This window comes from Erpetoichthys calabaricus, chromosome 5, assembly GCF_900747795.2.
Source record: "Erpetoichthys calabaricus chromosome 5, fErpCal1.3, whole genome shotgun sequence".
Lineage (NCBI taxonomy): Eukaryota > Metazoa > Chordata > Cladistia > Polypteriformes > Polypteridae > Erpetoichthys > Erpetoichthys calabaricus.
In genome coordinates this window covers 112,288,413-112,305,227 of record NC_041398.2, presented here as the reverse complement: position 1 = coordinate 112,305,227, position 16,815 = coordinate 112,288,413, and the positions used below count along the sequence as shown (strand labels likewise).

The window sequence follows — 16,815 nt, the reverse complement described above, 5'->3', positions numbered from 1 at the left end:
TGGGCTCTGGAGAGCAGTCCAGTCATAGGGTCGGAGTACGTAAGGCAGGCAACTCATCTCCTGCATGAGACGCAATCTTTTGGGACCGCCTCACTATTATAGGGGCATGGTCAATTGATCGTCAGTGGGTGTATTTTATAAATTGTGGGTGATAAGAGAGATACAAGAGTTGATCGCGCCCGCTGGTGTCCCAGTGCTTACTTCAGACAATCCCAGAAGGTGAACCTTGGACACACATGCATGATACAAGCTACTACTGGCTGATGGGGTTCTCCCTTAGCTGATTGGTTGAAATGTTTTCTACAACCCAAGATTCACATCCCACCAGTGCTGTGTCTGGAAGGACAAATAAATACAGAGAGACACCCTGAGCGACTCCTCACCGGTGACAGCTGGAGAGCTTGTTGTGAATTGCTGATCTAATGGCACTTGCAACCAGGCTAAGAAATAAAGCCACTGTACAGGAAAGTCGTATCACAAGCTAAATGGACAAATCAGTGATTGGCTGACATAGGTCTCATTCAGTAGAGAGGTAGAATGTTGTCTCAGAGAGGACTAGACAGAAAGAGTAAGAGTATTGCCTAGAGGAGCTCCTAGCTAGAGGCAACTGAGAGCTCATCCTATCTCACTAAGTGATCTGCTGTTCAGAAAAGCCTTGTCACAAAATCAAGAGTGCCAGAAACCAGAATGATCTTCTGCTGTTGTGTCCCATCCGCTTTAAGGTTGAATGCATTGTGTTCAGAGAGAACATTCTGCACACCTCTGTTTATTAAGAGCTTCAAAATGGTGGTGTTTCTGCTTGCTTGACCAAGTCTATCCTCATTCATTAAGAAGCTGCTTTCTCCCACAGAGCTGTTGCTCACTACGTTTTTTGTTTATCTCACCATTCTTTGTAAAAGCTACTGACTATAGTGCATGACAACTAAGGGGGGAAGCTGTTTCTGAGATGCTGGATCCACCACATACATGTGGCACCATCAATGCCACCCAAGTTAAAGTCAATTAGATCATGTGTCTTGTCCGTTGTAATGTTAGAGCAAGCAACAATGAACCCTCTTCACTACGTATGTACTGTAAATGGTCCACAAACCAATGCAAAGAGCTGATGTTTATAAGCTTATTTTTGTCCATTAGTGATAATTTCCTTACCTTTAAAATTTTTAATATTTTATTTGTATTGTTACTATGTATGTACTCTTTTGTGGTTTCCTAATTGGCTTAAGTGATTGGTAAACAAAAAAAAGAAACAACATTCTAGTAATAAGTGGACGGTTCCAATACATTCTAGTATAAAGTAGGAGTTTGAAGAACATTACAGTAGTAAGTAAAAGTTTCTATTTTAGCCATTTTTATGACAGGGACTCGGCAGAAACAAATGAAAGATGGTGCAAACTTTGTAGTTCCTTCTCAAGAAACCACCAGAACGGTGGACAGATGATCCAATCTTCAATGAATTGTGTGAACTGTCAGTACATATGACAGTAGTGAATGATGTAGCTTAAAGAATATATCTCATCGAAAAGTACACTGAAATACTGACTAAGGACAAGGAATAGAAACAGTTTATTGTTTGACTGGTTGTAAGATGGCGGGCCAGCTTTCAAAGCTGAGAGCAATGGAGTGTCTGTTACAATAAGTAGCTGGCTATAGTTTGAGGCCTTATTCCCTGGAGTCATTTCCTTTAAACTATGAATAATAAGGCTGCTTTACATGATTACAAAGTACATTATGATGTGTAATTGTTAATAAGTTCATCAAAGTAAAAGGAAATCTTTTCACAGCTTTATAAGTAAAAATTATGTTTTTCAACTTTGCAGCTTAATTGGAAATCTGTGATGGGACTTAATTAACAATTGGAAAAATATGATCATACCTTCTAATTCTTTTCATTATCTCTGCTACATGCTTTGAGTTATGGCAATTGTAAAGTAAAGAGCAGAATGATTTTAGCTGAAAGCCAACCATTAAAACTCATTTAATTCACATAAAGTGTATGCAGTAGATGAATGCATTAATCTGTTTTTTTTTGTTTCCTGAATATTAAAAAATAATATTAATAATGGGCTTCCTGAAATGAAGATAGAAAATCTCTGATAGTGAGTTGACATGACTATTAAGTGACAAGTCTGAGTCAAATGACACATAAATTATGAGCAAATCTAGAGACTGAATTACAGAGCTGACAACAAGAAATTTCTTTCCACAGATATTCCATTTCCAAAGAAAAATCTTTTTACTTAGACAGTGAAGATTAATTTATTTTTTGACATACTTATTTAAGGGCAGTTTACGAAACACAGTGTCTGCAATTGTGACAATATAGCTCCCATTTTAGAAACATTTGATAAAAAAGGCTTCTTGGGTCATCTATTGATCAGTCACTCCTAAGACCTTAACAGAGGCTTTGTTTATGTTTCACTCTGTAGCACTAAGTGATTGATATCTGTACTACGGTGGTTTGTCGTGTGGGGGTCCCAGGGTGACCCGATTTTCCCCATTTATACTGTAAATTATGTAGAATTTACCAGAGTGACTCAAATCCAATACACTTACCACACTTCCTGGACTTCCTCTCCTTTCCCTTTTACATCTATAACATCAGGCAATTAAATAAAGTGAAAGAACAGGCAGGAGGTAAGTTACACATTTATTTATATATCATCTCTCTCTCTCTCTCTCTCTCTCTATATATATATATATATATATATATATATATATATATATATTTAAAATCCAGCGTCTGTGTGTCTGTATGTCTGTCCACTTTTCACGAGAGAACTTCTTAATGGATTTAAATCAGATTTTTTTCTATAATTTGCTTGAACATTCCGGTTGATTTTGCAACTTCTCTCATCGTGTTACGTATCAGAGTTCACTTACGGCACCGATTTATTTGCGTGAATCCAAACGACATGCAGCAGGCTGAATAGAGGGGGGTGGGCCCTCCTCACTCACGCATCAGCGTTGGGGCATTCCTTACCTCCACTTAGCTAATGAACGAGAGAACTACTTAATTTGATTTAGACCGCGGTTTTTTATATAATTTGCTTGAACATTCGGGATGATTTTGCAACTCCTCTCATTGTGCTAAGAATCATAGTTCTCTTGCAAGAGTGATATATTTGCACTAATCTGAGACAGCCACTACGGGCCAAGGGGAGGAGGACGCGTGATGTCAGTAGTGGGGAGCTGGGCAGGGCCCTCATCTCTGTCCTGTTTCATTACCATGTGGGCGAAGCCGTGGGGGACAACTAGTCTCTCTATATATAAAATCCAATGTCTGTATGTCTGACTGCTTTTCACGAGAGAACTACTTAATGGATTTAGATCAGGTTTTTTTCTATAATTTGTTTAAACATTCCGGTTAATTTTGCGACTTCTCTCATTGCACTAAGTATTATAGTTTGGTTATGGCACCGATTTATTCATACAAATCTGAGACAGGCTGTGGGCCAAGGGAAAGGAATAGGCGGGACCTCAGGAGTAGGGAGCCGTGCGGGGTCATCCTCACTCATGCACCAGCCTCCATTCAAATCACTCTACCTCTCCCTATGTGTTGGAGCGTACCTTGCCTCCGTGTTTGTTCAGCAGACATTATCATCTAAAGATTGTTAAAGAGTAACGTTTGACATTTTTGACTGAGAGATCACAGCTACATGTGTTTTAGACGCTACCTGCTCATTGGCAGAGATATCACGGCCACTTGCTCTTCTCCCCACGTGGGGGACACTCTCCCATCAGAGTTGAATACAGTCAGGTACCGTGGCAACATTTGATGTTGAAGCGTACCTACCTTCTGCTTGGCCAGAGGTACCTTGCCAACTTTTTATATTTTTGGCAAAGAGATTCCAACTGTATTCTTGCCCCTGATAGCAAAATAAAAAAATATTGCATTTCAAGGGGCCCTCGGATACAAAAGCTATCAATATAAATTCTGCTCAATATAAATTATTAATTTTTAAAAAAAAATTTTTTATTGATTTTTAATGTTTGTCCTGTTTCATTACTATGTACGAGCCGCGGGGGGACAGCTAGTTGATACTATGCCAAAAACAATAAACAAAGAACACATTTAAGTACTGGTTTAAAATAGTACACCCTGATAGTACTAGATGTGTAGTTTCAAGTGGCACATAAACTTGTAGTTACACTCAATTCTTCTTCTTAGCTATCCCATCATCTACTCAGGGCCAGCCAACCACCCTGTCTCAATATGCCTACTGAGACAGTGTTAATGTTCTTCAGGATGGAGAAACAGCAAGCCTTTGCAAGCCTCCCTCTTCATATTGCTTTGCAGCACCCAACACATACATACCTCCTGGACACTTCCATTTTTTGAGCACAGAGGCCGTCTTCTTCCCATCCTCCCAAGTACATCAGGTCAGTGCATTTGACTGTTTCACATTGACACTGATTGCATTAAGTGATGATTTTTTAGTTCCTTTGTTTGCTTAAGGCTCTTAAAGATCTGTCACAAACTGTTTCAGCCAAGATTCATTTTATTGTAATTGCATTTCATTCATTGTTTTGTGTATTTATTTTATTTTGTAGGGTCCTATGGTGACCATATTTTTCCCTTTATATCCTTTATTGTGTAGACTTAACCAAAATGCTTCAAAATCCATACACTTACCTCTCTGGGGTCAAATAGAGTACTTCAGTTCAGCATATCCTCCCCCCATCCCTTCTTTAATGAAAAAGTGAAAAACAGACAGGAGAAACAGTTACACTTTTAACTGTATATTATAAGTAATACCTTTTATTAGAACAAGTGACATACAAGCAAATAGACTTTGTAAACCGAGACGATGATAATGCTGGATGTGTAATTTCAGGTGGCACAATAATTTAGGCTTTCATTTGATTCTTCCTGGTCAGCTCATCATCTGCACAGGCCCAGGCAGCCTGCTTTCTTCTGGTCATCATCTGGTCTGCAAAATGGCAGAGAGTACATGCCTTTGCAAGCCTCTCTCTTTATTGCTCCTGTATAGCTTCTGACAAACACGCACACCTTCCATGGGCCATTCGCCAATTGAATAGCTCAGGCGTATTCCTGCACCTCCAGTTATTTTGTTTATTGTCTGCATCCCTCTGACAAACAGCCAAGAAAGGAAATGCAAGTCATTAAGCAATAAAACTAGCCCTCTCTGTCACAGATGGCTGGCAATTCAGTCATAAAAAGCCGCATTCCTAAAACTTTGGAGGTAAAAAAAAAACTGTCCATCTTCCTTGCTCTTTAAACATTATAACAAATAAAATGCTAATTCTACCAATAAAGACATACAAAATATCTATCAATTTATATGCAACATATCACTCCACCACAGTGCACCTTGGAATCATCATTTTTTCCACTTCAAGACAGTGTTGTTAGGTGTTGTTATCACTTACCTGTATGTTTTAAGACCATGATAGGTGCAGTCTGTCATTTTTTTTTTTTTTTGTTCTTTATTTCGCCTTATACAATTTCTTGTATTAGGAATTTGTTAGTTTTCGCATACCCCTTGGGGTCAGAGCGCAGGGTCAGCCATTGTACAGCGCCCCTGGAGCAATTACAGGTTAAGGGTCTTGCTCAAGGGCCCAGCAGAGTAGGATCTCTTTTGGCAGTGATGGGGATTTGAACCGGCAACCTTCGGGATATCAGTGCAGATCCTTAGCCTCAGAGCCACCACTCCGCCCTAACTTTTACATGCAGATCAGGCCCTTCTGCCACTATTTAAAGGTTTATTAATTATTTGGTAAATAAATATATGTGCTTTTAATGCATGAGCACATAATATAAAAACACACATGTACATACATGCTTTAAAGACATCTGATGTCAGGAAGCTTTTCAGAAGTTTGAAGTTCCCATGAAGCCAAAGAGCAAGGAGCACAATGTGGTGTGGAGGAGAGGATTATATCTTAACATCGCCGAAAAATTTAATCCTGTACAGGCAGTCCCCAGGTTACGTACAAGATAGGGACTGTAGGTTTGTTCTTAAGTTAAATTTGTATGTAAGTCGGAACAGGTACATTATTTTAATAAATAATAATAATTCTTTGCATTTATATAGCGCTTTTCTCACTCCTCAAAGCGCTCAGCAATTGCAGGTTAAGGGCCTTGCTTAAGGGCCCAACAGAACAGAGTCCCTATTGGCATTTACGGGATTCGAACCGCCAACCTTCCTATTGCCAGTGTAGATCCCTAGCCTCAGAGCCACCACTCCGCCTAAATGCTATTGTTGACCGACTGTAACCAAGTGTTCTGCCAATGAATGATGGAGTTTCACCTCTCTCTGACCTTTTTAGTATTTCTACTTTATTTTCAATGGTGATAGTTTTTCTCTTCTTTACTGTATCACCAGCACTTGCATCAGATTTGTGTTTCAGAGACATTGTTGAAGGGTGAAAACAAAAGGTTAAGTTGAGCTCTTCTGCACAGCACTGTACACGCTATCACAGCAGGAAGGTACCCCTTGTCAGCCCATCTGGTGTACTGACGAGAGACGACTTCCTGCTATGTACCTTCCTGCTTCCACTTGCATACAATATGCTTCCTGCAGCGTCTGCCCACCGAGAATGAACAGGGGTGTGGCCAGAGGCAGGTAGTGAATCGCCCACCACCACCCCCATTCAACAGGCAGCCCCCCGAGGCACATTATACAATGCTGCCCCCCGCCACCCCATTCACCCTCAATGGCCTCTGTTCAGCCACAACCGGGTCACCACTTGCAGCATCACCAGCCCCCCACCGAGAATGAACGGGGCAGTCAGGAACAGTCGCTACAGCGGCGTGGTGGGCGGGCAGCAAACCACTCCATCAAGCCTCCGTCCAGCACAAGAGCGGTAGCTGTGGCCCCAGCAACTATGGACCCCGGGTCACCACTTGCCGTGCACCCAGCCACCCACTGAGAAAGAATGGGGTGCGGCTACCACCACACCATTCATTAACCGAAATTGCCCAAGGGACACTACATTGCGTGAGCAGTGAAATCGTCCCCCTCCAGTCTCTGTCCAGCCACCGCTTGCAACGTCCCCAGGCCAAAGATTACGGAGCGGCAGTTACTGAGGAGCCTAGTCGTGTCCCCAGACAGATGAAGGAGCAGCTGCGGCTCCGTTCGTAAGTCGTATGTCAGATGTTCGTAACTTGGGGACTACCTGTAGTTCCACCCAGCCACCCACTGAGAAAGAATGGGGTGCGGCTACCACCACACCATTCATTAACCGAAATTGCCCAAGGGACACTACATTGCGTGAGCAGTGAAATCGTCCCCCTCCAGTCTCTGTCCAGCCACCGCTTGCAACGTCCCCAGGCCGAAGATTACGGAGCGGCAGTTACTGAGGAGCCTAGTCGTGTCCCCAGACAGATGAAGGAGCAGCTGCGGCTCCGTTCGTAAGTCGTATGTCAGATGTTCGTAACTTGGGGACTACCTGTAGTTCCACCCAGAAGTATCATATTAACTTCGTGTCTGCTAATGTAATATTCAGCCGTGAATGGCAGTTATTTAAAATTGTTTGCAAACCTGCAGTTACCGTCACCACTCCTGAAGCAAGCCAATCTTGACTGAAATGAAAACTGTGTGTATGTTTAAGTAGCCTAAAAGAGAGTTTCCTGCATTTTTCTTAACATCTTGCAAATACAAATATTACAACATAATTTTGATATCTTTACAGAGAAGTAGAATTTTTCCCATGTTGTGGTTTTAATAGCAGTCTACAGAAAGAGTACTTTTTAAAATCTAATAATAATAATCCTTAATAATATAGAAGATTGAAGCATATGGATTTTTGAGACTTCCTGGCAGTTAGGATGAAGATTTGTATTTTCTGCGTCATTGAATACAGACAATATGGTGCTCTGTGTTGAACCTTCAAAGCTTTATTCCTGTGGAAAACCCCCGTCCATTTCCCAGGTGTGATCAAAATGGAAGTTTCTCCATACTTACAGTAGTGATTCTAATTTTCATAATCTTTATTAGCATCTCTTTAATTCTAGTTTTAATGATTCAAACCTTTAATAGTTTATTAATAGAATTATTTATCCATCTACCATTCCTCATATCACTCTGCTAATGTCTTAATATACCCAAACAAAAGGAAGTCCCACATTGTCTTTACTGCATTTCAAAACTGACCTTGCCATCTATAATACATAGTACTCAGTTGTTTAATTTTTCTAAGATCTCCTCTCACTCATCGCCAGGCGCTTTTTACTGTGTTGAATTGAAACACGGTCATTATTCATTTAGCACTTAGAACTTTAAGTGACAGTTACTTTCACAGAGGCCACAGTCAGGTAGACGCTTTGCCATTTAAATGAACTACTTCTGCTTTAATTATACTTTCACATTTCTAGGTATGAAGTTTTAAGTTTTGCTTTTGACTTTTGAACCTAGTGATCACCTGCTTTCCCAAAGTGTATGCAAACTGAGCATGCATTCCAAATAAAAGTTTTGAATTGTTCTGAGACTTTTTCAACTGAAATTTGTCATTACAAAGCACAAATACAAATAAACTGCAGAAGTCTATTTCAAAATATATAAGGTAGACTCAGAAATTAAGGTTGATGGGATTAATTTAGGACATTTTATGTCATCAAGTGTTGTGTAAACCATTTTATGATAAAGGCTCTATAAATGGGCCTTAAAAAGTACATGGTTATAAAATCCTGACAATCAGCCCCTCCACTTGAGTTGTCTTATACAGCATCTGAATCAGCTCCTTTTACTATCCATTGCACATATCATATTTTGCATTATTTCAAATTATTTGTTTTTGTATTGGGAAAGCATGACTAAGAAGTGTCAAAAATACATGAAGGTGTTCAGCAGCCTTGGGTACAATGCAAGAACCAATGACAGAGGAGGCTCCAGCCTATCACAGAGCCCACTGGTGTGCATAGATGATTCACTCATACTGGGCCAATTTACACTTTCCAGTTTCAAAACTAATACTTTCAAGCAGAATGTGGTATTTGCATAATGATTCTGCTATTAAAGAAATTTCTACAGAAAAGATGCAAATTGTACATTTTAAATTACACTAACACAAAAGTAGGCAAAATTCTGCAGCATAACCAAATAAAATTTAAAAACAGTCTCCCAGTCAGCGATTGACATAAGATTCATATTTTAAAAAAAGAAACTCCTTAAGAATTATCTAGATTAATATATAAGATGAGCTTTGCACACTGTGCTTCTTTTGTACTGGTTTTGTAATTGTAAGCATTGGTCGTCTCTTCCATTATTGGCGATTGAGATGTGATGACGTTGCTGGGAAGCTAATGAGTTCTGAAAGCTCATGTCCTCCTGTCTTGTAACTTGGATTTACTTCCATCTGGCTTCAGGTTTTGAAGTTTGTCTTCTTGAACAATCTAGGTTAATTACACACAGCAGAACACACAACTACTTGCTCCTGGGTTTCTCAGTAAAGCTTCATTTTTATTTTGCCTTGTTTTTTAAAATGCTCATATACTCAGAAAAGATGCAGAAGAGAGGGGATTTCTGAAAGACTAGTTGTGAAAGCAAATGATACATCATTGTGAAAAGAAATGGAGGAGCTTCACATCTTTTTATGTTTTTCAGATGCACTTGGTTTACTGTAACTTTGTTAACTGATGAGGTTCTGGTGATGAATGATGGAATTGGTGCACCATCCATTAATCTTTTAGAAAGATAAATCACACAGTTGGCATATCAGTCTGTACATAAACCACAATGGTATAAATTAGTTATGGCACTAAGAATGTTAGATTGCTGTCTCACTAACCCCCACTCCTAGTTACTTACCAAGGGAGTTTCACAAATCTTTCATCCCACTCTGAATATTCATCTAACAGCAGCAGTGACTGAAATGTCTGACTGTATCACGAATGTTATGCACAAGCCCATAATGGTAATTTGGGCAATTTACATCAACATTTACTAAATAAAATGTAAATTCTAGGGAACTGTTATCATTATGACATCTGTGAAAGTGCTGAAGGCAGACTGCTTTTTATGGAAATATTTAAAACCAAATCCCCACTGAAATCATCTCCTTCCTTTGTGTAGGCCCATTTGTAACTTAACAGCCTGACAAGTACCCTGCAACATTATTTTGATTGGTGAATGTCTTTAAAGATTCATATTTTCATAATCATACTGATGATGACACAACATATCCAGTTACATTTCATTTTGTGATGATGTGATGATATGCTTGGACCAATCAAATAAGGCATCCCCTAATTATATTGTGGGAAAAAACTTTCCTCTATTTTCAAATAAATCATTCTTGGAGACCAGATGAAAATGTAGAACTATTCTTTATTTGCACATAGATATGCACAAATGTCTCAGTACATGGAGTGAGTAATCATTAATACAATTCATTCCCTTTTATACTTTTCTATTACCATTACCTTATCTAATACATCACATCATCTGACTCTTAATATGCAGAATTCCATCATCTTAGCCAATCAACAACAGCCACCAGTAACTTCGTATACATGTCAATTCTTCATAACATCGCTTCATTAATAGGGGTGTCCTGTGGGTTTTCCCATTGATCTTGTTACCTCTTCGTAATAGGGGTGTTGGGCTTCTCACTAGTTTATTCTCTCTTTTTAAGGGGGTATTTATTACTCATTTACTTCATTTTAGTCTTATTAATTACCTTGATGGTTCCTCTTAAGATGAGGCAACCCTCACATACTCAAGCTTCAAGTCGCGTTCAGTTAACCTTTTATTTACCTTCAGTCCTTTTCCTTATGCTTTTAATAATCCATTGTTACAACTTCATTTAAGAATATGCTTGTATTAAATTGTAAAAATTATCATGTATTGATTTAAAAAATGTAATTTAAATTCTATAACAGTGAGCCACAGATTATAAAAAAAAAATTATAGCCACTGCCAAACAGAACGTTCAGGGTATTTTAATGTGTAGCTATAACTCTAGAGAGAAATAATTTGGTTAAGTTTGAAATTCATAACAAAGACAGTGATCGGGTAATACTAATGATGGTTAGGCTCACTTTCAGCTCTTTCTATCTATGGTTTGATCATGCATCAAATGAGTCAGACATTGGGAAGGACAATCACCAACAGACTTGTCAAGAATACTCTGAGTTAGATGGAATAAGTGGACGGATGTTTCCTCTGCATATTCTAGATGTCAGATGAGGCCTAAACCTCTGGAAACAGAATGCTATCAGTCCAATTACCAAGACATCACAACCAAAACTCTTCATTACTGCAGATTTGTCACTTTCTTTTTTCTTAGCACTTAATCCTTTGAGAAGGTGGTTAAGAGGGAGTGTTACACAAAACACAGCTCTACATGGACCTGTTTATGTACAGAGTGAAGAGGGGTGGAAGATTTTGCAGCAACACTCCCACACCTGCTGTATGATCACTTAGGAAGATTGCAAAATGCACAGTAGATTGCTGTTTAATGATTTTTATGTTTAAATAAAACAAAATAGCACCACATTTTAGCTGAGAAGGTAATTTATACTTTATTTTTGACTATAAGTTTATAGGAGGGATCCCAGATTTTTTTTAATGTATAGGATTTAAAGAGTCAAACTATGATACATGTTCAATGAGTTCTCTTCTTCCACAAGATTGCTCTCTGTTTCCTCATCAGTGTATCTCATACAGAAATGTTTCGTGGAGCTCCCATAAATAAACCCTAAATCTTCTCTATACAACAATTTTGATGTTGATATTTGCATTTCTGATATTGTAAACCTTTGAAAAATAAGGAAGACAGTCACTGATGTCTTTGGTGTCTGGTTGTATTTTTGAATGAAAATTAAATTCTGTATGAAGCATCGCCTTACGCAGACATTGCTTTATGATCTAAAACATTGTACTGACAGACGTAATATCCAATAAAAGTAAAATTTAAAGTTTCCAGAACTTGAACAAAGTACCTGGAGAAAGTCATTTGATAGCTTGCAAGTCAGTTAACTCTACAAATATACCTTATAATATGTGTTCACATACTGTATTTTATATGGTTAATATATCTAATTATGAGACACAGAGAAGACAAAAAGATAAGAAAGGACAGAAGAGTCAGGTGGAAAACTTCATGTAGAAAGAATTGTCTGTAATTCAACTTCAGCAAAACCAAGGAACTGATTATTGATTTTCACCACACCAAACAGTTTCTATGTCCAGTCACTGTTCATTAAGTGGATGTGGACGTGGTGCACTGCTACAGTACTTGGAGGTCCACATCAATCACTGACTAGACTGGTCTCATAGTGCAGAGGAGCTATATAACAAAGTGCAGGCCAGCTTTTTGTTTATTAAGGAGATTGCACTCCATTAATGTATTCAGAGACACAACTCTGTGATGGCCAGTGTGAATCTCTACACTGTTATGTTCTGGGCAGTAACAGAAGCCCACCAAATCAACACGCTAATTAAGAAGACAGACTCAGTTACAGGATGCACTTGTAGCATACCCCCCAGCTTAAAGCTTGTGCAGAGTGTGTTACCAGATTTGTGTAGCAAGGAAGCAGCTACGCTTTTAAAATGAGGGACGGATAAAATCAGGCCAACACCTAAGCCCTACCAAATTTCCACCCTGCCACCCGAATATTAACAACACCCAGGAAAAAAACCCTTAAGATTAAATACACCAAACACACAAATATATAAATTGATCTTTATTTGCTAGAATAACTGTTTACAAATACTAAATACCCCCCACAAACAAACCCCCACACGACGACGATTACAGTCCTGGAAAAAAAAAGTCCTTACTCTAAATGATGGGGGGTGATCCTGGAAATGGAAACTAGGGTTAAATGATGGAAAGAAGTGCGGAACACTCCTATTCAATAAACTGCTTCCCGGAATATGGATAGTGAAATTCTGTCTTACCACCGGTGTCCAGAAGAACACTCTTTGGAGGGGCGCCTCTTGTCCAAGAGCATCAAAGGACTGGATTGGGAGGAAAAGAACCCACCACCATCCTTATGTCTGGTGGCTGAGCATCATCCTTCTCCGCTACGAATGTCCAGTAACTGAATATGTTTAGATGATGTTGATTAGAAAATGATCCACTCGAAAAGTCCCTCCACATCCTTCTCTTCCGGTTTTATTGGTACAGTACATACAAACCGCAAACTACAAATGCCACAGGCCCCTCCGCATCAGTGTAAACCTGTTTAAAGACAACGACCCCAATTTACAAACAGAAATCAGCGCACCCTGTGTTGTCATTCACATTTAACAAACACTCAACAGGACATACTTACATAGAAACAAAGTGGCCCCACTACACATTTTTGACCTGCTGGAGGTGGTAGTGGTGGAGAGAATGAAAACAAAACTGAGTGGCTTTATGAACAATACTGACCTTCCTCTCTCTGACACACTGACACTTGCAGCCAACAAATTGTTCAGCAAAAGTGTGTCAAGAAACGTTATTGGGACTCCTTCACACCAACAGCAGTACGCCTGCATAATGCCTCACTGGGACTGCTCTCTTATCATTAGCCAAGTCTGACGTTTTCTTCTTTTTTGTTATTCTTGTATTCTGTTAAGAGGAGGCTTGTCATTTGCTTGTTCTAATATTTCTAAAAAAAAGCAAAATTTCCCCTTTGAGGCAAATAAAGTTCTATATATCTATAGTTATTGTGACTGGTGGCAAGAAACAGTCGAGAATAGGAAGAAGTGTTGGGAACAGCAAAGTCAATTTGCAAAAATGTTTGACCACATATTAAAAGTTAAAAGCTCACAATTATCCAACCTCCACTTTTTTATAATATATTTTAGTTGAGTACAATGAATGCCAACATTTTTTACTTGAGCACAGGGGTTTCCTACTGTCTATATCACCCTTTAAATCATTATAAAAAAGTTATTATGTGTAAAGCTTTTAGTTTATATCGTAAAATGGTACAATGGTGCTTTTTTCCCCTGCGTTCTGCGTTGGACTGACTTCTTGTCCAGCACTGCTTCCTTACTGTTGCCTGGTACTGCCTAGAAAGGCTCCCTTAACTGTAAATTGGATTAAGTGGGTTTGGGAATTAATAAGTTAATGTTTTTTCTACTGTTTTTAGATATTCTAATTAATAATAAATTTTAGAAAAAAATCCAATGTCTGTTAGAATAAAACAACATTTTTCATTAGTTGAAGATGTTATATGAAGGATTAATTTGTATCTTCCCAAACCCCTGCAGGATCAGCCCACCATCACTCCCTCTGCCCTGTGCCTCTGATCTAAACAGCCCCCCGCAATCTTTTTTTTCAAAATGGATCCATCTGAGATTGCCAATGCCTGCTTTGTGGCTGTTTTAACACGAGCAGTAAGTATCATTAGCCTTTGTTATTAGAGTTTACTGGAATGCTGTATTTCACTTGCAAGCACTGTAACATTAACAGGTCTAATTTTGAATACTGTATGCCATTTTCAAAAAAGTCAAAATACTGTACTGCATTTTCTATGCTGAATACTGTAAAAAACAAACACAGTGTACAATTATTCCTATAAGTACATCTTTCTCATATGTTTGGTACTCACCAAATATATTTGTCTATAAAAATCACTATTCTTGAAGGTGTTAGTAATGGTGCTCACACTTTCCTTGGATACTGAGAGCTCAGTTAAAAGCATTCTTGTCAGGAACCTTCCGTTTTCTCAGGTGAATGTGTTTGAAAAATGTGTCAATTAAAAAAATAACAAGTAAAAAAAAGTGGTGTTTAGGTTTTAGATGGAGACATGAAAACATCTGCGCCAAAAATTTGCATTGCTGACTTAATGCAGTTGAAATGTTGACAATTATAAATTATCTTTTTTTTACAATATAAATAGATTTTAAGTGCATATGAGTCTGAGAAATAATATCCTTTTATAAAAAGTTTTGTCAGAATGTATAGGATTGAATTGGTAATTTTATTCTTAGTTTGAAGTTGTGACCATTAAGCAAAACAAAAAACTGTACAGTTGACCTTTAACTTTTAAAACTGTTAACATGTTCTTTGATCGCACTCATCATTGCTGCATGTAAAGGCTTTGCTGCTCTATACAGTAGCCTTTGTGTATACATATAGTAGTAAACTTAGAATTTCTCCTGGACAGATTAACTGTTTAGATTCACATAAATTCCAAAATTAATTCAGTTTTATATAAGGGTCACATCCTTGGGACCAGATTTGTATGCATATATCGTCCCTTTTATAGAACAATTCATCCTATCCCCATGGTGACTATAAACATACTGTACAGAAAACAGCTTTTTCATTTTTATTGTTAAAGAGATCTTTTTTTTGTACTGTTTAACAACATTACAGAGAATCCACTACCTCCCTACTCTTGATCAGAATTATCCAACCTCATCTTCTATACTGTTTTGTCCTACTGGAGATTTATAGTAATAACAGGCTGAGCCAGCTGAAGTAAATGTCTGTTCCTCAGCAGCAGCCTTCAGTTTGATCTGGGGAATTCTCTTGTATTAATAATGATATCAAAACTGTCTGTTAAAAACAAAACCCAGCTTGCAAGATCAGAATGCAAAATAGGAGAATAAGCAGGAAATAAACAAGCCACAAGGGGGATAAAGCACAGTGTAGATTTATTACATTTTGCATTACCCTTTATGGTTCTTTTATTTCTTGATTATTCTTCTGTGTCTTACTTTCAGTTCTCTATCATTTCAAGGCATTCTTATCTTCTGTCCTTATTCAAGCTGTTTTTTTACTTTTCTCCACACATACCATATATATATCTAGTATATGATAAAATGCTAAGGTCTGTGTGTGTGTATCCAGTTCATCTGAGCAATCTGATTGGTCAGTTTGTAGTTGATAATGTGACTGAAAGAGTAAGTGTAAGACAAGGAGGAGGAAAGGTGAAGGAGGCATGCTGAGAGTCGCCTTCAAGGATGAGAAGTATAAAAGTAGATGGAAGACAGTAAAGAGAGGTTAAGACACAAAAATACCTGTCTATTACCTGTCTTTGATATATACTGTATGTATATATATATATATATATATATATATATATATATATATATGCCCCCTACTCATTTTGCTCGCCCCCCCAACCCCTCTCTCTGGGGATGCGTTTCACGCTCGCCATTTCGCGTCTCTGCCGCTCATGTTGTGAAGGGGGGGTAAAGCTGAACGCACACTAAGGAGATGCGGACGAGCTGCGTGATCTGCATGTTGCACTGTGCGATGATCATTTAAAAGCCTGTACAGCAGCTGTTTTTTTGTCTCACTTCCTTGTCTCCCGGGACATTAAAGTGTCTCCGAGAAATTGTTAGTAAGTATGGCGTGACATGCAAGTAGTCTCATGGGACTTCAAAGTGTCTCTCTGAGATGATCACATCTCGACCCAAGATTTTTTTATATAATATATATATAAATATATTGTGGAATATGGCCGGCCATTCATCCCAGCCAATACCCCCAAGGTGGAGCTCTCCTTGCAGTATGGAGGTACCCCGAATGCCAGCAGGGAATTATGGACATTGGAGTTTTCCTTTACAACCCTGCTGGATACCACGGGGGCCGCTAGAAGGTGCTGCAGGGAGGAGCAGTAATTATTTTCCCTACGCCCCAGAAGTATGTCAAAGGTGAAGAAAAGGATTTTTTTTCTGACCCGGAAGTGTTCCTAGTCACGTGGACAGAGAGGGCAAAACACTTCCAGGTCAAGGACTATAAAAGGACTATGGGAAAATCCCAGACGTTGAGCTGAGCTGGGTGGAAGGGTGGCAACGCGTCTGGGAGTGGAGGATTGTGATTATTGTTATTGATTATTGGTGATTATTTATGAGTATTGTGGAGAGAAGGGTGCTTGGTGCACATTATTATTATAAAATA

At 38.7% G+C, this 16,815-nt stretch overlaps 1 protein-coding gene across 1 annotated transcript in view; it reads left to right on the top strand.

Moving 5' to 3' along the window:
* LOC114652646 (putative methyltransferase NSUN7) overlaps positions 1–16,815 on the top strand; it is a 203,939-nt gene that overhangs the window by 168,656 nt on the left and 18,468 nt on the right. The window contains exon 11 of the mRNA XM_028802998.2: positions 14,172–14,297. Within this exon, the coding sequence (XP_028658831.2) occupies positions 14,172–14,289 (118 nt within the window). The 3' untranslated portion in view covers positions 14,290–14,297. The remainder of the gene's footprint in view (positions 1–14,171; positions 14,298–16,815) is intronic.